At 43.2% G+C, this 22,924-nt stretch overlaps 1 protein-coding gene across 3 annotated transcripts in view; it reads left to right on the forward strand.

Annotated features, from left to right (window-relative positions):
- Positions 1-22,705, forward strand: part of LOC139563303 (USP6 N-terminal-like protein) — a 34,267-nt gene extending 11,562 nt beyond the window's left edge. For all 3 annotated transcript variants that reach the window (XM_071381881.1, XM_071381882.1, XM_071381883.1), the window contains 12 exons: positions 5,638-5,723; positions 5,821-5,860; positions 6,534-6,614; positions 7,492-7,599; positions 11,822-11,931; positions 16,084-16,132; positions 16,355-16,475; positions 16,728-16,822; positions 17,309-17,374; positions 18,198-18,297; positions 18,492-18,644; positions 18,964-22,705. In XM_071381881.1, coding sequence (XP_071237982.1) covers positions 5,638-5,723; positions 5,821-5,860; positions 6,534-6,614; positions 7,492-7,599; positions 11,822-11,931; positions 16,084-16,132; positions 16,355-16,475; positions 16,728-16,822; positions 17,309-17,374; positions 18,198-18,297; positions 18,492-18,644; positions 18,964-19,742 — 1,788 coding nt within the window. In that variant the 3' untranslated portion in view covers positions 19,743-22,705. The remainder of the gene's footprint in view (positions 1-5,637; positions 5,724-5,820; positions 5,861-6,533; positions 6,615-7,491; positions 7,600-11,821; positions 11,932-16,083; positions 16,133-16,354; positions 16,476-16,727; positions 16,823-17,308; positions 17,375-18,197; positions 18,298-18,491; positions 18,645-18,963) is intronic.
- The last annotated feature ends 219 nt before the right edge of the window (positions 22,706-22,924 follow it).

Here is a 22,924-nt window from a genome sequence, read left to right on the forward strand (position 1 = left end):
AAAATTATGTGGATATATTGAAGCAACATCTCAAGACATCAGTCAGGAAGTTAAAGCTTGGTCGCAAATGGGTCTTCCAAATGAACAATGACCCCAAGCATACTTCCAAACTTGTGGCAAAATGGCTTAAGGACAACAAAGTCAAGGTATTGGAGTGGCCATCACAAAGCCCTGACCTCAATCCTATAGAACATTTGTGGGTAGAACTGAACAAATGTGTGCGAGCAAGGAGGCTTACAAATCTGACTCAGTTACACCAGCTCTGTCAGGAGGAATGGACCAAAATTCACCCAACTTATTGTGGGAAGCTTGTGGAAGGCTACCCGAAACGTTTGACCCAAGTTAAACAAGTTAAAGGCAATGCTACCAAATACTAAACGTCTGACCCATTGGGAATGTGATGAAAGAAATAAAAGCTGAAAGAAATAATTCTCTCTGCTTTTATTCTGACATTTCACATTCTTAAAATAAAGTGGTGATCCCAACTGACCTAAGACAGGGAATTTTTACTAGGATTAAATGTTGTTGTGAAAAACGGAGTTTAAATGTATTTGGCTAAGGTGTATGTAAACTTCCGACTTCAACTGTATACTTTTCCCATCGGCAAAGAAACTCAGAAGGGGTGATGATATTAATTAACAGTTATTTTGATACTGTCCAAACACATCCGCAAGGTAGAGGGATGATCTAAAATATGTTATTGGACAGTAAACAGATATGGCTCATTAACCCTTACGGACCAAATAATGATGAACCATGCTTCTTTGAAAATATATAAACTCAGCAAAAAAAGAAACGTCCTCGACTGTCAACTGCATTTATTTTCAGCAAACTTAACATGTGTAAATATTTGTATGAACATAACAAGATCCAACAACTGAGACATAAACTGAACAAGTTCCACAGACATGTGACTAACAGAAATTGAATAATATGTCCCTGAACAAACGGGGGAGGGGGTCAAAATCAAAAGTAATAGTCAGTATCTGGTGTGGGCACCAGCTGCATTAAGTACTGGAGTGCATCTCCTCCTCATGGACTGCACCGAATTTGCCAGTTCTTGCTGTGAGATGATACCCTACTCTTCCACCAAGGCACCTGCAAGTTCCCGAACATTTCTGGGGGGAATGGTCCTAGTCCTCACACTCCGATCCAACCGGTCCCAGATGTGCTCAATGGGATTGAGATCCAGGCTCTTCGCTGGCCATGGCAGAACACTGACATTCCTGTCTTGCAGTAAATCACGCACAGAATGAGCAGTATGGCTGGTGGCATTGTCATGCTGGAGGGTCATGTCAGGAGGAGCCTGCAGGAAGGGTACCACTTGAGGGAGGAGGATGTCTTCCCTGTAACGCACAGCGTTGAGGTTGCCTGCAATGACAACAAGCTCAGTCCGATGATGCTGTGACACACTGATGGAGGGATTGTGCATTCCTGGTGTAACTCTGGCAGTTATTGTTGCCATCCTGTACCTGTCCCGCAGGTGTGATGTTCGGATGTACCAATCCTGTGCAGGTGTTGTTACACGTGGTCTGCCACTGCGAGGACGATCAGCTATCCGCCCTGTCTCCCTGTAGCGCTGTCTTAGGCATCTCACAGTACGGACATTGCAATTTATTGCCCTGGCCACATCTGCAGTCCTCATGCCTCCTTGCAGCATGCCTAATGCACGTTCACACAGATGAGCAGTGCATCTTTCTTTCTTTCTTTTGGTGTTTTTCCAGAGTCAGTAGAAAGGCCTCTTTAGTGACCTAAGTTTTCATAACTGTGACCTTAATTGCCTACTGTCTGTAAGCTGTCGGTGTCTTAACGACCGTTCCACAGGTGCGTGTTCATTAATTGTTTATGGGTCGTTGAACAAGCATGGGAAATAGTGTTTAACCCTTTACATTGAAGATCTGTGAAGTTATTTGGATTTTCACGAATTATCTTTGAAAGACAGGGTCCTGAAAATGAGGCGTTTCTTTTTTTGCTGAGTTTATAATAAATGATCAACCCTGCAAGCAATACAAGACATTACAATTTTAAATACCTCAATGGACCGTAAAGGAAATCACATTACAAACTATCACCCTCATGCTCTTAAGGACATCATGAATGTCATGGATACATTGGAACTAGTGGATATATGGAGTCTTAAATATCCTGACCTAGTGAGATATACATGGTGGAGGCTCAATCAAGCTAGTCGTCTTCACTTCATTCTGATGTCTATCTTGTTGGCACCAAAATTGAAAAAAGTGTTGATAGGGGATAGAATGCGGTCGGACCATCAGATAATTGGCATATACATTACCCTTACTGAATTTCCATGTGGGCAAGGATATTGGAAATTCAATCAAAGCCTATTGGAAAATAACTTGTTTTTAACTAGAGGAGGAGTTTTTAACTGAATTTTTTCAACATAACATAGGTACAGCAAATCCGCTTATTGTATGGGACACATTTAAATGTGGCATTAGAGGCCATGCAATTCAGTACTCATCTCTAAAACAAAAGGAGTCCATACTAACAAAGGACATAGAAGGTCTAACAGAACAGATAGATAGCAATAAAAGTTGTACCATATAGGCTCAGCATAAGTTAGAGGAAAAACAAAAAGAAATGGAGGAACTTATTCAAGGAAGTTCAAGTGGAATATATCATAATAATAAAGCAAACTGGATGCAATATGTGGAAAAATGCACCAAATTCTTTTTAAATCTTCAACATAGAAATGCTACCAGAAATAATTTACTTAAACTTGTTTTCCTCCATTTCCTCTAACCGAAGCTAATTGTATGGGTTTTTTTCTATTAAAAATGTAACATTAACAGCCATACAGAAAGACTTGTGACGGTGAATTAAAGAGGAGGAACTTCTTGATGCAGTTAAAGCCTTTTAAGTCCAGGAAAACTCCAGGGCTGGATGGCATACCAGTGGAGGGATACCAAACCTTTGTTGATATACTCAGAGGACCGTTATTAGCATGTTTTAATCACTCCTATATAAATGGTAGATTATCAGACACTCACCAAGAATGTCTGATTTCATTATTACTGAAACAGGATACAAGTGGGAAATATAAAGATCCAGTCCATTTAAAAAATTGGAGGCCCCTTACACTTCAGTGTTGTGGTGCAAAAATTCTAGGAAAATGTATAGCGCAGATTTAAAAAGGTATTGTCGGACATTATTCATTCTAATTAGACAGGTTGTTTACATGGATGATACATTGGAGATAATATAAGGAAAGTACTGGAAACAATAGAACACTATGAAAAATCTGGGAAACCAGGCTATTTATAGCGGACTTTGAAAAGTATTTTGATAAAGTACGACTGGAGTTTATATATAAATGCCTGGAACATTTACATTTTAGAGAATCTCTTGTAAAATGGGTTAAAATTATGTATAGAAAATATTTACCAAATAAACAAAAGTTTAAAAAAAATAGAAAAAGTAACACAATAAAATAACAAGGCTATATACATGGGGTACCGGTACCGAGTCAGTGTGCGGAGGTAAAGGTTAGTTGAGGTAATTTGTACATGTAGGTAGGGTTGAAGTGACTATGCATAGAAAGGATAGAAAACAATCAGAATGCAGAATGCAGCGAGTAGCAGCAGTGTACAAAACAAATGGAGGAGAGGGAGGGGGCAGTCAATGTAAATAGTCCAGTGTCCTTTTGATTAATTATTCAGCAGTCTTATGGCTTGGGGGTAGAAGCTGTTAAGAAGCCTTTTGGTCCTAGACTTGGCGCTCCGGTCCCACTTGCCATGCGGTAGCAGAGAAAACAGTTTATGACTTGGGTGACTGGAGTCTCTGACAATTTTGTGGGCTTTCCTCTGACTCCAGGATGACAGGAAGCTTGGACCCAGTGATGTACTGGGCCATAAGCACTACCCTCTGTAGCGCCTTATGGTCAGATGCCTAGCAGTTGCCATACCCGGCGGTGATGCAACCGGTCAGGATGCTCTCGATGGAGCAGCTGTAGAACCTTTTGAGGATCTGGGGACCCATGCCAAATCTTTTCAGTCTCCTGAGGTGGAAAATGTTTTGTTGTGCCCTCTTCACACCTGTCTTGGTGTGTTTGGACCATGATAGTTCGTTGATGATGTGGACACCAGGGAACTTGAAACTCTCGACCCTCCAGCATATCTGAGATATGGCTTTTTCTTTGCAACTCTGCCTAGAAGGCCAGCATCCCGGAGTCGCCTCTTCACTGTTGATGTTAAGACTGATGTTTTAACGGGCACTATTTAATAAAGCTGCCAGTTGAGGACTTGCATCTGTTTCTCAAACTTGACACTCTAATGTACTTGTCCTCTTGCTCAGTTGTGCACCGGGGCCTCCCACTCCTCTTTCTATTCTGGTTAGAGCCAGTTTGCGCTGTTCTGGGAAGGGAGTAGTACACAGCGTTGTACGAGATCTTCAGTTTCTTGCCAATTTCTCAGAATAAGAATAGACTCACGAGTTTCAGAAGATATTTCTTTGTTTCTGGCCATTTTGAGTCTGTAATCGAACCCACAAACGATGATGCTCCAGATACTCAACTAGTCTAAAGAAGGCCAGTTTTATTGCTTCTTTACTCAGTACAACAGTTTTCAGCTGTGCTAACATAATTGCTAAAGTGTTTTCTAACGATCAATTAGCTTTTTAAAATGATGAACTTGGATTAGCTAATGCAACGTGCCATTGGAACAAAGGAGTGATGGTTGCTGATAATGGGCATCTGTGCGCCTATGTAGATATTCCATAAAAAATCTGCCATTTACAACATTAGCAATGTCTACACTGTATTTCTGATGAATTTTATTTTATTTTAATGGACAAAAAAATTGCTTTTCTTTTAAAAACAAGGATATTTCTAAGTGACCCCAAACTTTTGAACGGTAGTGTATGCATGGAGGAACATTGGGAAGTCCAAGCATGTTCTCTGACCATGTGTGTCTCTCTCTCTCTCTCGCTCTCTCCCCTCTCTCTCTCGCTTTCCACACATCCCTTCTCATCTCCCTTTCACTGTTTAATTATATCCATCTCCCCCTTTCCGCTCTCTGCGTTCTCCCCCCCAAATGACATCCGCCAGGACCTATTTTTAGCCCTCTCACTTTCTCACACTTGACACCATTTGCAGTGTACCCTCAGGGCGTCATCGCTGCGATCGTTCGTCTGTGGTGGCATGGTTTGGTTTTCTGTGGTTTCTGTCGGCTGTATGTATCGATCCTCTCTCTCTTTGCCCGCAACCTGGTTTCTGATTGTTTTCTATGCTTTCTAATAGTTAGCCACATCTATGTAGTCCATTGACTAGTCCTGAGAGAAAATTCTCCTCTGACCCTTTGGGCAATATCTGCGCCACAATGTACATATGGCAATGGCATTTTCTGTTCTAATGGCCACGATTTAACACAGCATAGATAGACACAATGCATTCATTTGTATCACCTTTGAGACGGGCACAGCGATGTGATGCGCTTGTACTAAAATCAAATGTGCTGTTCTCTAGAGAACAGCGTGTGTTTTTGGTTTTTCCCAGTGGCTCCAATTCAAAGGCCCAAAGTCTGACTTGAATTAACTCTTTTAAAGCAACAGGCCAACTTACTGCATGTTTTCCCCGTGGCTGTGTGCTGTTTCTGATTTGTCTGTGTGTTATTCCAGGGCAGACAGGAGGGGTTGGTGATTGACTCCTGGGAGGATGCAGACTACAGTATTTACAGAGTCACTGACCGTTTCGGATTTCTGCAGTAAGTCAAACTGCGTTTGTGTGTACGGTATTGTACACGTTACTCGACTGGCAGAATCTGACTGATGTTGTCCATTTCCCCCCCCCCCCCCCCACAGTGACAAGGAGCTGCCAACCCCTAGTGCACAAGAGGAGAAGGTAAGGAGAGGAAATGCAACATATGCATCATAAGGGTCGAAGAGACACACGACAGTTTCCGTTAGGTGGTGTACTGAAGCCACTAACTAACCTTTCAAGTGTGACCGCTAACATATAGAGGTGTCATGTTCCTTGTGCAGCTGTTGTGTGTGTGTGCGTGCGTGCGCGTGTGTGTTAATGCTTAGTGCGTGCTCTGTGTGTGTTAGCCAATCCATGCCGCCCTCCCGCTAACTTAGGGCCACATGCCCCAGGCATCCATCGAAGGCGAAGCCGATCCTTAGGCATCTCACTCACTCCTGAAATGGGAGCTACGCTTCCTCACACCTTAGAACCGGTCATGTGGTCGTGATTGATTCAATTAATACCACATTTAACCTTGGGCAGAATTTGACAAACTCTCCTCAATTTTAAATGTCAATACAGTACAAACCAGCACATGCCAGTCATAGCATTGGGGTCAGGACACCAGGTTCTCAAGTCAAGTGATATTTTATATGATCCCACGAAGGGAGTTAATTTGGTTGTAGTTTTAGGAGAAACATTGTAGGTACTGTGTCTATTACTGTACTATACTGTATAGTGTAAATGCGTCTTGTTAATGTAAATGTGTTTTCATTTTGCATACATAACTTTTCACCTAGTTTACATTGTATTTTCTGTTTCGCCCTGACAGAAAAATAACCTGGAAATTGAAAGGGTGGAGAAATGGCTGAAGATGGTGAAGAAATGGGATAAATACAGGAACAGTGACAGGGTGAGAATAACACTCCTCTCTCTCCTCTGTCTCCCTCTCACTCTCTCTCTCTCTCTCTCTCTCTCTCTCTCTCTCTCTCTCTCTCTCTCTCTCTCTCTCTCTCTCTCTCTCTCTCTCTCTCTCTCTCTCTCTCTCTCTCTCTCTCTCTCTCTCTCTCTCTCTCTGTCTCCCTCTCACTCTCTCTCACTCTCTCTCTCTCTCTCTCTCTCTCTCTCTCTCTCTCTCTCTCTCTCTCTCTCTCTCTCTCTCTCTCTCTCTCTCTCTCTCTCTCTCTCTCTCTCTCTCTCTCTCTCTCTCTCTCTCTCTCTCTCACTCTCTCTCTCTCTCTCTCTCTCTCTCTCTCTCTCTCTCTCTCTCTCTCTCTCTCTCTCTCTCTCTCTCTCTCTCTCTCTCTCTCTCTCTCTCCCTCTCACTCTCTCTCTCTCTCTCTCTCTCTCTCTCTCTCTCTCTGTCTCCCTCTCACTCTCTCTCACTCTCTCTCTCCTCTCTCTCACTCTCACTCTCTCTCCTCTCTCTCTCTCTCTCTCTCTCTCTCTCTCTCTCTCTCTCTCTCTCTCTCTCTCTCTCTCTCTATGTCTCTGTCTCCCTCTCTCTCTCTCTCACTCTCTCTCTCTCTCTCCCTCTCTCTCTCTCTCTCTCTCTCTCTCTCTCCCTCTCTCTCTCTCTCTCTCTCTCTCCTCTCTCTCTCTCTCGGTCTCCCTCTCACTCTCTCTCACAGACACACTCCACACCCTTTCCTTGTGTTTATAAATGTTTATATTAGCCTGAAATGCTCAGTCAACATTTACACTCCTGCCTCAACCCACCATTTGTTCATCCCCTGACTCCCCCTGTCTACCCCCTGTCTCCCCTGTGTGTGCCACTGCTCCCCTCTCAGATGGTAAAGCGTGTGTATAAGGGTATCCCGCTGCAGCTGAGAGGCCAGGCCTGGGTCCTGATGCTGGATGTGGAGAAGGTGAAGAATGAGAACGAGGGGAAGTATGAGGTAAGAGAGTATCCAGTATCTAACACGCACACGCACGCATGCACGCACGCACACATACACACACTGTTGGTTCATCAAACATCTACTCTAAACAGTGGGATTTGATACCGTGCTCCAACCAGCACGTTGCAGTCTAAAGCCAGTGGTCACTCAGGACCACTAAACCATGTTGTTATGATTTGAAGGCGACTGCTACTACAGGTCTCAGGAAAGTGATGTCATTGTGCTAGGCTACGCTATCAGTAACCAGGTTCACTACATGGGCAGAGTACATGAAAAAAAACGTTTCAACATTACTGAATACCCTATACTTGGCCAGAGATAAATACCCTGTGATTCAACAATGACGTTACGGTAATGTCCCTTTCCTCCCCCTCCATTGGTAAAATGTCTTCAGAAATGATTCACACCCCTTGACTTTTTCCACATTTTGTTCTGTTACAAAGTGGGATTAAAATGTATTTAATTGTCATCTTTTGTCAACGATATACACAAAATTCTCTGTAATGTCAAAGTATTAATGGAACATAAAACACTGATATATTTTGATTAGATAAGTATTCAGCCCCCTGATCAATACATGTTAGTATCACGTTTGGCAGTGATTACAGCTATGAGTCTTTCTGGGCAAGTCTCTGTACAATATTTGCCCATTATTTATTATTTTAATTCTTCAAGCTCTGTCAGGTTGGTTGTTGATCATTGGTGTACAGTACAGCTATTTTGAAGACTTGCCATAGATTTTCAAGCCGATTTAAGTCAAAACTGTAACTAGGCCACTCAGGAACATTCAATGTTGTCTTGGTAAGTTTCTCCAGTGTATATTTGGCCTTGCGATTTAGGTTATTGTCCTGCTCAAAGGTGGATTTGTCTGCCAGTGTCTGTTGAGAAGCAGACTGAACCAGGTTTTCCTCTAGGGCTTTGCCTGTGCTTAGCTCTATTCCTTTTGTTTTTTATCCAAAACCAAAAAAATCCCTTGCCAATGACAAGCATACCCATAACATGATGCAGCCACCACCATGCTTGGAAATATGAAGATCGGTACTCAGTGATGTGTTGTGTTAGATTGCCCCAAACATAATGCTTTGTATTCAGGAACAAAAGTTCATTTCTTTGCCATATTTTTTGCAGTATTACTTTAGTGCCTTATTGGAAACAGGATGTATGTTTTGGAATATTTTTTATTCTGTACAGGCTTCCTTCTTTTCACTCTGTCATTTAGGTTAATATTGTGGAGTAACTCCAATGTTGTTGATCTATCCTCAGTCTTCTCCTATCACAGCCGTTTTAACTCTGTAACTGTTTGAAAATCACTATTGGCCTCATGGTGAAATCCCTGAGCGGGTGTATTGATACACCATACAAAGTGTAATGAATCATGTCAACATGTTCAAAGGGATATTCAATGGCTGCTTCTTTTTGCTTTACCCATCTACCAATAGGTGCCTTTCTTTGCGAGGCATTGGAAAACATCCCTGGTCATTGTGGTTGAATCTGTGTTTGAAATCCACTGCTCGACTGAGATAATTGTATGTGTGGGGTACAGAGGTGGGGTAGTCATGATTTTTTTTTAAACACCATTATTGCAAACAGAGTTAGTCCATGCAACTTATTATCGAGCCTGTTAAGCTAATCTTTAGTCCCGGAGTTATTTAGGCTTGACAAAGGTGTTGAATTCTTATTGACTCAAGACATTTCACCTTTTTCTTTTTTACAAATGTGTAAAGATCTATAAAAATCTTAATTCCACTTTGACATTATTGGGGTATTGTGTGTAGATCAGTGACACAAAGTAAAAATGGAATCCATTTAACTTCAGGCTGGAACACAGCAAAATGTGGACAAAAGTCAAGGGGTGTGAATACTTTCTGGTGGCACCGTACATGAACACACATAGAAGTGTGCTAATCTTCCCCCACATATTGCAGCCTCAAGCCAGCGTGCTGAACACAAAATATTGTAATGTTATACACCAAGACCATTTCATGTTTATAGGACCATTACTTTTCACAACTACCCCCACTCCCATCCACCCGTTGCTACATTCAGCAGGATTAATAATAGTGACTGGCAGGTGTCTTCACTGACATTTTCAACATGTCCCTGATTGAGTCTGTAATACCAGCATGTTTCAAGCAGACCACCATAGTCCCTGTGCCCAAGAACATGAAGGCAACCTGCCTAAATGACTACAGACCCTTAGCACTCACGTCTGTAGCCATGAAATGCTTTGAAAGGCTGGTAATGGCTCACATCAACACCATTATCCCAGAAACCACTCCAATTTGCATACCGCCCAAACAGATCCACAGATTATGCAATCTCTATTGCTCTCCACACTGCCCTTTCCCACCTGGACAAAAGGAACACCTACGTGAGAATGCTATTCATTGACTACAGCTCAGCATTCAACACCATAGTACCCTCAAAGCTCATCACTAAGCTAAGGATCCTGGGACTAATAACCTCCCTCTGCAACTGGATCCTGGACTTCCTGACGGGCCACCCCCAGGTGGTGAGGGTAGGTAACAACACATCTGCCACGCTGATCCTCACCACTGGAGCCCCTCAGGGGTGCGTGCTCAGTCCCCTCCTGTACTCCCGGTTCACCCAAGACTGCATGGCCAGGCACGGCTCCAACACCATCATTAAGTTTGCAGACGACACAACAGTGGTAGGCCTGATCACCGACAATGACGAGACAGCCTATAGGGAGGAGGTCAGAGACCTGGCCGGGTGGTGCTAGAATAACTACCTATCGCTCAACGTAACCAAGACTACGGAGATGATTGTGGACTACAGGAAAAGGAGGACCGAGCACGGTCCTCCTTGAGGACCGTGCTCGGTGAGGATGAGGATGAAGATGAAGGATGAAGGATCATTCTCATCGACGGGGCTGTAGTGGAGCAGGTTGAGAGCTTCAAGTTCCTTGGTGTCCACATCACCAACAACTAGAATGGTCCAAACACACCAAGACAGTCATGAAGAGGGCACGACAAAGCCTATTCCCCCTCAGGAAACTAAAAAGATTTGGCATGGGTCCTCAGATCCTCAAAAGGTTCTACAGCTGCAACATCGAGAGCATCCTGACTGGTTGCACCACTGCCTGGTATGGCAATTGCTCGGCCTCCGACCGCAAGGCACTACAGAGGGTAGTGCGAACGGCCCAGTACATCACTGGGGCTAAGCTGCCTGCCATCCAGGACCTCTACACCAGGCGGTGTCAGAGGAAGGCCCTAAAAATTGTCAAAGACCCCAGCCACCCCAGTCATAGACTGTTCTCTCTACTACCACATGGCAAGCGGTACCGTAGTGCCAAGTCTAGGACAAAATGGCTTCTCAACAGTTTTTACCCCCAAGCCATACGACTCCTGAACAGGTAATCGAATGGCTACCCGGACTATTTGCATTGTGTGCCCCCCCCAACCCCTCTTTTAGTAGCTGCTGCTACTCTCTGTTTATTATATATGCATAGTCACTTTATCTATACATTCATGTACATACTACCTCAATTGGCCCGACCAACCAGTGCTAGCCGGGCTATCTGCATTGTGTCCCGCCACCCACCACCCGCCAACCCCTCTTTTACGCTACTGCTACTCTCTGTTGATCATATATGCATAGTCACTTTAACCATATCTACATGTACATACTACCTCAATCAGCCCGACTAATCGGTGTCTGTATATAGCCTCGCTACTGTATATAGCCTCACTACTGTTATTTTTCGCTGTCTTTTTACTGTTGTTTTTATTTCTTTACTTACCTATTGACCACCTAATACCTTTTCTGCACTGTGGGTTAGAGCCTATAAGTAAGCATTTCACTGTAAGGTCTACTATTCGGTGCACGTGACAAATAAACTTGATTTGATTTGACATTGTTTTTGATTGATTGTTGGGTGTGGCTCCAAAAAGAGAGAGGATGATGTTACTGTATGTAGGATGAAAACAGGCAAATGGCATTGACATGGAGATACAAAGATCACACGCACATCACACAATAACAGAGGTTTACTGACAGGGGATTATGGCTTTTGATATAAAGTTAATATAATAATATATTGCCTGTATACTATAGAATCTATGATTGAGAGAGAAAAAATTGGGGGAAAGATTTTTTTACCAAGACAGTGTACTGTTGCTGTTCATTTATTTCTAATATGTTTGAAGTGTGCAAGGGATTTAGAAAATGTGTATATTGTTTTAATTGACATTTTCAGAGGATGAAGGATCAAGCCAGAATCTTCTCCCAGGAAATCAAACAGATCGATCTGGACGTGAACAGGACGTTTAGAAACCACATCATGTTCATGGATCGATTCGGAGTCAAGTAAGTCAGCAGCTGTATTCCACCGTAAGGATGGCTGTTCATGTACAGTGGCAAGAAAAAGTAAGTTAACCCTTTGGAATTATCTGGATTTCTGCGTAAATTGGTCATAAAATCTGATCTGATCTTCATCTAAGTCACAACAACAGACAAACACAGTCTGCTTAAACTAATAACGCACAAATTCTTCTATTTTTCTTGTCTATATTGAATACATCATTTAAACATTCACAGTGTAGGTTGGAAAAAGTGTAAAACCCTAGAGTCTGCTAACCTGGAGTACAATCATTGAGACGAGATTGGAGATGTTGGTTAGAGCTGCCCTGCCCTATAAAAAACACTCACAAAATGTTTGTTTGCTATTCACAAGAAGCATTGCCTGATGTGTACCATGCCTCAAACAAAAGAGATCTCAGAAGATCCAAGATTAAGAATAGTTGACTTGCATAAAGCTGGAAAGGATTACAAAAGTATCTCTAAATGCCTTGACGATCATCAATCCACGGTAAGACAAATTGTCTATAAATGAAGAAAGTTCAGCACTGTTGCTACTCTCCCTAGGAGTGGCCGTCCTGCAAAGATGACTGCAAGAGCACAGTGCAGAATGCTTAATGAGCTTAAGAAGAATCTTCAAGTGTCAGCTAAAGGCTTAAAGAAATCTCTGGAACATGCTAACATCTCTGTTGACGAGTCTACGATACGTAAAAAATTAAACAAGAATGGTGTTCATGGGAGGACACCACGGAAGAAGCCACTGCTGTCCAAAAAAAAAACGTTGCTGCACGTCTGAAGTTTGTAAAAGAGCATCTGGATGTTCTACAGCGCTACTGGCAAAATATTCTGTGGACAGATGAAACTAAAGTTGAGTTTTGTGGAGAAAAAAAGGCACAGCACACCAACATCAAAACCTCATCCCAACTGTTAAGTATGGTGAAGGGAGCATCATGGTTTGGAGTGGTTTTGCTGCCTCAGGGCCTGGACAGCTTGCTATCATCAACGGAAAAATACATTTTGCGGGAGAATGTAAGGCTATCTGTCCGCCATTTGAAGCTCAATAGAAGTTGAGTGATGCAACAGGACAACGACCCAAAACAGAGAAGTAAATCAACAACAGAATGGCTTCAACAGAAGAATATACGCCTTCTGGAGTGGCCCAGTCAGAGTCCTGACCTCAACCCGATTGAGATGCTATGGCATGACCTCAAGAGAGCGGTTCACACCAGACATCCCAAGAATATTGCTGAACTGGAACAGTTTTGAAAAGAGGAATGGTCCAAAATTCCTCCTGACCGTTGTGCAGGTCTGATCCTCAACTACAGAAAACGTTTGGTTGAGGTTATTGCTGCCAAAGGAGGGTCAAACAGTTATTAAATCCAAGGGTTCACATACTTTTCCCACCCTGCACTGTGAATGTTTACACGGTGTGTTCAATAAAGACATGAACATGTATAATTGTTTGTGTTATTAGTTTAAGCAGACTGTTTGTCTATTGTTGTGACTTCGATGAAGATCAGATCAAATTTTATGACCAATTTATGCAGAAATCCAAGTATTTCCAAAGGGTTCACATACTTTTTCTTGCCACTGAATGTCTCAGTGCTGATCTAGGATCAGATCTCACAGTCTATTTAATATTAGAATGGCTCCGGTTTCGGATATTCTGGAGCTCCTGGTGCTATTTATACATAGATTTTTACGTAGCTGCTGCCCGCTCTACTGCCTACGTAGCTCCCACCGTCCGCTGCTGCTTCCCCCTCATTGACATGGAGGGGGAAACGTCATGTTGTACACAAAAGACATGATCAACATGTTCGTACAATCTTTGTTGTCTGTTGTAACAGTGTTGCAAACATAAGCACAACACAAAGGAAGCCTATTTCATGTAATTAGGCAAGGACACGACGTGACCAAAAGTATGTGGACACCTGCTCGTCCAACATCTCATTCCATAATCATGGGCATTAATATGGAGTTGGTCACCCCCTTTGCTGCTATAACAGCCTCCGCTCTTCTGGGAAGGCTTTCCACTCCGCCAAACCCAGATTATTTTGTCGGGCTGCCAGATGGTGAAGCGTGATTCATCACAGAGAATGTGTTTCCACTGCTCCAGAGTCCAATGGTGGCGAGCTTTACACCACTCCAGCCGACGCTTGGCGATCTTAGGCTTGTGTGCGGCTGCTCGGCCATGGAAACCCATTTCATGAAGCTCTTGACATTGCTTTCAGAGGCAGTTTGGAACTCGGTAGTGAGTGCTGCAACCGAGGACAGACTATTTTTACGCGCTACGCTCTTCAACACTCGCCGGTCCCATTCTGTGAGCTTGTGTGGCTTACCACTTTGCAGCTGAGCCGTTGTTGCTCCTAGACGTTTCCACTTCACAATAACAGCACTTACAGTTGACCGGGGCAGCTCTTGCAGGGCAGACATTTGACGAACTGACTTGTTGGATAGGTGGCATCATATGTCGGTGACACGTTGAAAGTCACTGAGCTCTTCAGTAAGGCCATTCTACTGCCAATGTTTGTTTATGGAGATTACAAGGCTGTGTGCTCGATTTTATACACCTGTCGGCAACGGGTGTGGCTGAAATAGCCAAATCCACTAATTTGAAGGGGTGTCTACATACTTTGGATACATCATGTATATATATATATCACAAGCAAGACACAGACAGGCAGTCAAAAAGGCGATTATTTTCTCATCATTGCAAAGATTGGCTATTTTTTTTACATCAACTCTCACTACGATAACTATGAAGATTAGCATCACAAATAGTAGGCAGTCTAAAGCACAAGTTAAGTGTAATACCATGGAAATGAATGTTGAAAGTTACATTTATATTCCTAAAACATAAACACTATGCAAAGGCCACAGGGAATCTTGAAATAACCTATACATGCTGTGACATTGTATTGATTTCGGGGGGCTGCAAAAGGGAACAACCCGCTTTTTCTGTGAAGTTCAACGAATCACGACCCGCCATAGGTTATCAACAGTGCTATTTATGTGATAGTTTGGCTGTCAAGTCCATGTGTTGGCGTGGGTCCAGTGACTTTTATTAAGAGACTTTTATTGAGAAAGAAATAATAGCTCTAAGTCCCGCCAATCTGAGGTAAAAAGGATGTGTAATTCCCCCGCAATTCAATGTGGTCAAAACGTCACCATGTGTAACGTAGTCTACACAACATATTGTCCACACATCATGGAAAGTAGCGAAATTAATCACATTTCTATTTTGCGAAATAATTCAAAAAACACAAACGGATTAATAGTCTCAATCGCTTTACTGACAATAATATTAAACTAACTCCGATGGTCCAATCTACAAATGTTTGATATTTAACATTAGTTACAGAGGGGTGGTCGTTGAAAGTCCAGCATAGATGAACAGCCGACATGTTGATGATGCAATTTAGCTACTCTAAAAGGTCAAAGGTAACGCAGTAGCACGGGAACGCGCCATCTTCTCAAATGTAAAATGCATGCGTTCTCCACACTCTCGTCCGAATAAGAACCTACTCGAGAATGCCCTCGAAGAACTCACTCAGAGCATGGGAGTATGCATGTTGAGAAACACCCACAGACACGCAGTCTAATTAGAAATGTAATGTCATTTTTTTCATCGTCATTCCGAACAAATAAAATAAAATGTAATTTGTCACATGCTTCATAAACAACAGGTGTAGACTAACAGTGAAATACTTACGGGGCCTTCCCAACAGTGTAGAGAGAAACATATATAATAATTATAACACAAGGAATAAATACACAACTTATTAGTAAATAGACAGCTACGAAAAAATATAGATAAACTGCATTGGTAGATAGTATGGTCTGCAGCTTATCATGAGATATTCTATCTCAGGCGAGCAAAAACTTGGGACTTAACATTAGAGATCGGGCACCAGCTGTTGTTAACCAAGAGACTCCCCCCTCCCCCCCCTCATCTTTTCAGTTAATTTATTTAAATCACGAAGCTCATCTGCCTTTACTGTGGTGCAGGAAAATTCTCAGCAACAAAAGAGTGATCAAATTCAGATCCTACATATGTACAGTATATAAAGGTTTTGACGTGAAAGTTGCCTGAACCATGGCAATTACCCTTCTCTGTCTCTGAACGACTGACCTCCCTCTCTCCTCTCTGCGTCTACACAGGCAGCAGTCTTTATTTCATGTCCTGTCTGCCTATTCAGTCTACAACACGGTGAGTTTGTTTTAGTCTTCCCTCCGTCATAAATAATGGCAATATTTACATAATGTTTTGCATTAGGATTCAGCCCGATTTTCAGCAATTAACTGCTTTGTAACACTAAATCTAGTGGCAACTGAACTGCCTCCAACTTTAAGGAGACAAAACCTACACCAGGACAAATGTAGCCTGGTGATCAATGTGACATTGTTTGACCTCTAACCTCTGACCCTATAGGAGGTGAGCTACTGCCAGGGCATGAGCCAGGTTGCCGCCTTGCTGCTGATGTACATGAACGAGGAAGACGCCTTCTGGGCCCTGTCACAGCTACTGACCAATCAGAAGCATGCCATGCACGGTGAGCTGACCAATAAGATATCCCGTAAACATTGTTTCAACCGATCAGATATGTCATGCACGGTGGTCCGACCAATCAATAATAGGAATCAGCTACATTACCAGTGGAATAATATGTAATAAAATCTAATTACAGTTATTGACTAGTAAGTACATTCTGTTATGGAGTTCTAGCCACAAGATGTACCTGTGTGTTTACACAAGTTAATAAAGCAGTCTAATCGTACACTTTCCCTCTCCTTCTCCCTCTAAGGTTTCTTTATTCCTGGGTTTCCCAAACTGCAGCGCTTCCAGGCGCACCACGATCAGATTCTCTCCAAACTCATCCCCAAACTGAAGAAACATCTGGTTAGATCAGTTTTTTAACATTTTTTATTAACCCATCGACTACCCCCCCCTCTTCGGAAGACACATATCTTGTTTGTTTTTTACAGCTTTTCTGCTACATACTGTATACATACGTTTTACATAGACATTTTACATTCACATTTTTCATGCATTATTTGACATAGGTCACTGTTTAGGTTGCCTTCACACACACAACCACATACATGCATACACACACACACACACACACACACGTGCACATACACACACTCACATACATACACACACACATTACGTAATGGCATCATGTTTGATAATAGTGAGGTTATTACAGTAGTTGCATATAGTTACATTGAAATGCGTGTTACTGTGTAGAACTGACCATCGTTCTTTCTACCCGTCTTCCATCTCTTTCTCCTCTCTCTCCCTCCTTTTTCTCTTTCTTCCTCCATCCCCTCTCTCTTGTTCTCTCTCCCTCCATCCCTCTCTCCCTCTCTGTCTCTCTAGGACAGGGAACAGATGTCCTGTGGGATCTACAGCACCAAATGGTTCCTGCAGTGTTTCATTGACAGGGTGAGAGAAAGTGTGTTTTAAAGGACCGTTGCCATTTTCAGCCGATTTAAATAATTATTTGTTTTTCTATTGGCCCGTGACAACCAAGAACTCTTCTCCTTTAAGGTACAATCTGGGATCTGGGATTGCTGACAAACGATTGGCATATTATAACTTTTAGCAGAGGAGAAAGAGGTCAAAGAATTCATGCCGTGAGCCCCATATTCACCAACAATAATAACTTCAAATAGCAGAATCGCAATTGTATTCATGGGCGTTCATTAATTTCACATGATTACAACTCCAAGCAGGATGAACTTACAAAGTAAAACTTTACTTCAGCGTTTATTAGCGTTGTTAACTGCGTATAAAAGGGAGCGTAACATAAGCATAATCGCGAGGCTTAATAACTACTCGGTGTGTCCTCGACTCTGTTCATACACACAATCCTATGGCTTTGGTGGTTTGGTGAGAGATGCTGCTGTCAGCGCTTCTCAGTCCCGCCGGGGCCCACCACAGAGATGGGGCTATGGGCTGGGGCTGTGGGTTTGGAGGGGACGCCACATATCCCCCCTCACTACCACTGGACTGGAGACAGGAGGGGAGGGAGAGAGAGAGAAAGATGAAGACAAACAAAGACTTAGCCTAGCAACCAATGATTATGTCATGGATCGATAATGGACATCTTGGGGATGATAAGCCGATGTGTTTACAGATAGGAAAACAATCGTATTAATGTATAGTATGTGAACTCATGACTTGTGGTATTTTTGGACCGCTGATTTTAAGAATAGTTTTACCGCTTTGTGAATGGAAAATTATATTTTTTCCCCTCTCCTCATAGACCCCGTTCACCCTGACTCTACGTCTGTGGGACATCTACATTCTGGAAGGGGAGACAATTCTTTCCGCCATGTCCTACACAATCCTTCGAATATTTAAGAGTAAGGAGTGCATCTACCTTTGACAAGTAGCCTTTTAGCTACTTTAGCCTATTAGCTATTAGCTACTCATTACATAACTTTACATAATTATTGCTCTCAGCTATGCATGTTCGACTCCTGTCCTGTGTATTGTGTCTCTGTTAACTCCAACGATGTCGACTCCCGTCCCGTTTGCTGTCTCTGTGCGTCATCAGAGCGTCTCCTGAAGATGAATCTGGAGGACCTGAGAGAGTTCCTTCAGGACAAGATCGGCCTGTCTTTCCTCTACAGCGATGACGTCGTCATCGATCAGCTGCAGGCCTCCGTGGCGGAACTACGGAAGATGAAGCTGAACCTTCCACCCCCAGGTAACACGCTGCTTAGCTGATCTACGTACCGTTTGACGAGGATAACAAGTTTAAATCGGTAGAAAATGCAGAGGCCAAACATCTCATGAGGGCTTGTGAATGAGCTCTCCCTTGTGGAAAGATATTCGGTCACATAATGACCATTTGATGCTGGTTAGTTAGTTGTGGGGTATTTTTGAAAGAGGGTACCCGTAATTACCATTTAATGTTTAAGCATAAACCAGGTTAACACTTACGTACCAACTGAAACAGAACTGTAAAGCAAAGCATAGTTCCTATAATTTACCTCAGTTTTAATGTTCCTGTCTTTTATTTCTAGCCAAGCCAGAGGAAGTGCCACAGAAGGCCCTGGGTTTGGAGCTACCTGTTCTGCTCACCCCTCTCAAGCCCCCCAGGGGAGTCACCCCTGACCCGGGTACCAAACAACCAGGAGCAGGGGGTCTGGGTCTCCACATCATCACCCACCAGCCAGACGTCATCTCCCAAGACAACAGCCCCTCTAAGGAGGAAAGGAAGGACAAGGAAGCTCTAAATAGGGAGGAAGAGGAAGATGAGGAAGTCCCTCTTCCATCACCAGACCCCATTCTCATCCACACCGTCCAAGCTCAAGTGACCCCCGATGGGCCTCCCCAGGCTGGGGCTGGGCCACCACCTTATGAGCCACCAGGGGGCAATGAGCACAACGTTATAGGACAGCCTGCCATTCTTATGGCACTCCACAAAGAAAAAAGTGTTGAGAGCTCCTCTGGTCCAGTGGCTTTACCAGAGACACAGGCCGTAGTTCAACAGGGTACAAACACACCTTCACAAATCCCCATGGAGGAGCTGACCCTGACTGCCCCAGTTGCCCCTTCATCCCTTAGCCCTCCCCAGCCACCCTGCAGGGTCCCCCGGACTCAGTCAGCATCCTTAGCCCAGGCTTCCCAGCGGCCTATGGGCGTTGCCCAGAGTGAGAGCCATTCGGTGCGGGTGGGGGAGAGGGCGGAGGATGGGTACCTGCCCAGGCTTCTGGAGCAGACCTTGGCTCTGCCTAAACACAGGGCCCAGACAGGAGACAAAGGAGAGCCGGGAGACCCAGAAGGGCCAGTTAGATTCTAGAACATTGCAAAGCATTCTAAGTTCCCCCCTGTTGTCTACAAAACAGACATTGCAGAAAAAAGTGTTATGTTGTAGGAGAATCTGCCATAGTGGAGTTTCAAGGGACAGTGCCACATACTCTCCCATCATAGTGAAAGCATTACAGCTTACTTCATTTGAGTAGTTGTGTAATATTTTAACAATGGACATTATGTTTGCTTAGATAGCCTCTGTAAAATATTTGCTAATATAGTCTTATTTTAGTATAGTTTTATTTTTGTATGTGGACACCTGCTCGTCGAACATCTCATTCCAAAATCATGGGCATTAAATACATATGGAGTTGGTCCCCCATTTGCTGTTAAAACAGCCTCCACTCTTCTGGGAAGGCTTTCCAATATATGTTGGAACATTGCTGGGGGACTTGCTTCCATTCAGCCATAAGAGCACTGATGTTGGGCGGTTAGGCCTGGCTCGCAGTCAGCGTTCCAATTCATCCCAAAGGTGTTTGATGGGGTTGAGGTCAGGGCTCTGTGCAGGCCAGTCAAATTCTTCCACACCGATCTTGACAAACCATTTCTGTATGGACCTTGCTTTGTGCACAGGGATATTGTCATGCTGAAACAGGAAAGGGTCTTCCCCAAACTGTTGCCACAAAGTTGGAAGCACAGAATCATCTAGAATGTCATTGTATGCTGTAGTGTTAAGATTTCCCTTCACTGGAACTAAGGGGCCTGGCCCGAACCATGAAAAACAGCCCCAGACCATTAATCCTCCTCCACCAAACTTTACAGTTGGCACAATGCATTAGGGCAGGTAGTGTTCTCCTGGCATCCGCCAAAACCAGATTCGTCCGTCGGACTGCCAGATGGTGAAGCGTGATTCATCACTCCAGAGAATGCATTTCCACTGCTCCAGAGTCCAATGGTGGCAAGTTTTACACCACTCCAGCCAACGCTTGGCATTGCGCATGGTGATTTTAGGCTTGTGTGCAGCTGCTCGGCCATGGAAACCCATTTCATGAAGCTCCTGATGAACAGTCATTGTGCTGATGTTGTGTCCAGAGGCAGTTTGGAACTCGGTAGTGAGTGTTGCAACCGAGGACAGAATATTTTTACGCGCTACACACTTCAGCACTTGGCACTCCTGTTCTGTGAGCTTGTGTGGCTTACCACATTACGACTGAGACGTCGTTGTTCATAGATGTCTCCACTTCACAATAACAGCACTTACAGTTGACCGGGGAAGCTCTAGCAGGGCAGAAACTTGATGAACAGACTCGTTGGAAAGGTGGCATCCTATGATGGTGCCACATTGAAAGTCACTGAGCTCTTCAATACGGGCCATTCTACTGCCAATGTTTGTCTATGGAGATTGCATGGCTGTGTGTTCGAATTTATATACCTGTCAGCAACGGGTAAGTCTGAAATAGCCAAATCCATGAAGATGAAGGGGTGTCCACATACTTTTGGGCATTTAGTGTATCTTTGCTTCTAGAGCAAATGCCTTAATTGAATCTGTACCATCAATGCTGCAATTAGAATCATGCTGGCTTGATGACAGGAGATGTATTGTAAATGTAAAGTGAAGTGTCATTGAAAAGGTGATTACGAAACAGAAAGGACAGCAATTGCTCATGTTTTCAAATTACGAAACCTGACACACTGGGCGAGTTCGTTTTGCATGTCCAGGTGCCCCGTGTGGGCAGAGTTTGCACACTTTCCATTGGTCCTTAAGTGAAATCTCCATCCTCCCGGGGCACCGGGCCATGCAAAACGAGCTGGCCCAATGTGTGCAAGGTACTTCATAATAAAGAGTGAGCTGGCTCACTGATCATTTGGATTGTAAACAGCAGCAACAGTGAGGGCGGGATTCAATCTGAGTACGCTTTGTCAGCGATGCAGGTTTCGCAGGGACCACATTCACGGTAAATGCTGCATATGTCGGCTCAATCTGGAATGAACTTTAAATGGTGCACTGTCCAAATCTGCGACCGGATTGAATCCCAGCCTAACATTAGTGCACCAGGTGTTCAGATCTTCACAAGGCTGCATTTCTTAGGCCATTAATTGAGGTCACTTGAGGCCAAATGCTTGATATTTTAGGTGTAGGCCTAGTGTAGATGGACTTTGTACTGGTCATCCACAACAACAGCAAAAACAGCATAGGCGAAGGCAATTGGGGCTATGTGTGACTTGGGCTTAGATTTGTCGTTTAGCAAGAATAATTCATATTTAAATCTAATTTTCTATTTTTGTAACGTTGAAGCTTAAAATGGAAAGATGTTTTGTGTTTTCTTGGCTTATCATTGGCCTAGCAAAAATGTATTTTCCGAATATTGGATCTTTGCTGTAATATATTATAAAGATGATTTGTATTTGTAAGAAGTGCATGTGTTGATATTTGTACTCATTGTGGTGTAGAAGAAACACACTGAAGTTTTAAATACTGGCTATAGAGATGCTGTAGTAGTAAATAGCCTAATTATGATGAAGTAGCCCTTAACATTTTTCAAAATGGTTAGTGGTCGATTGTACTGTAGCACCATGTGATTTTCTTACTTTACTGACATCTAGTGGACAATTTGCGTATAGCATTTAATTTGTCCACTGGCACGGTGGTTGCTTAAATGAAGACAAAGTTTCATCATAAGCCAAAATATTATAATCATCAATCATAAGTGTTGTTAAATAAATGGACCGAGTGCTCCACTGCAGAAGCCCAGTATTTATTTACCTGCATAGGTCTACAGCAATTTCAATGGTAATGTTTTGCACTTTGCTATTTATCCACAGAAAAACAGGCTAAGGAAGAATGGTTTTGTATGAGTTCTACATTCATGTTTGTACATTGATATGCCTTAGTTTGTAAAGTGTTGACAGTCAAAGCCAAACAGACGTGGTTATAATTAGTGTGTGATCTATGCTATGATCCCCTGAGACTGTTCAATAATGATTTGTCAAATACAGTACATGTTTTCTACATTTTTATTGTCTCTTTGTCGAGAACCAAAATGTTACATCTGTGTTGAGTATTATTTTCAAATCAACTTACATGTGACGGTATGCAGGAGTGTTTTAGTATAGTGGTTCCCAAACTTTCTCAGTTGCTGTACCACCAAATTAATTGTTGCTCTGCCCGAAGTACACCTGAAGTTCCCCCTCATGTGCATTTTAGCAGTAGGCCTATGGTCTCATGAGTCT

This window comes from Salvelinus alpinus, chromosome 33 (assembly GCF_045679555.1).
Source record: "Salvelinus alpinus chromosome 33, SLU_Salpinus.1, whole genome shotgun sequence".
Classification (NCBI taxonomy): Eukaryota; Metazoa; Chordata; class Actinopteri; order Salmoniformes; family Salmonidae; genus Salvelinus; species Salvelinus alpinus.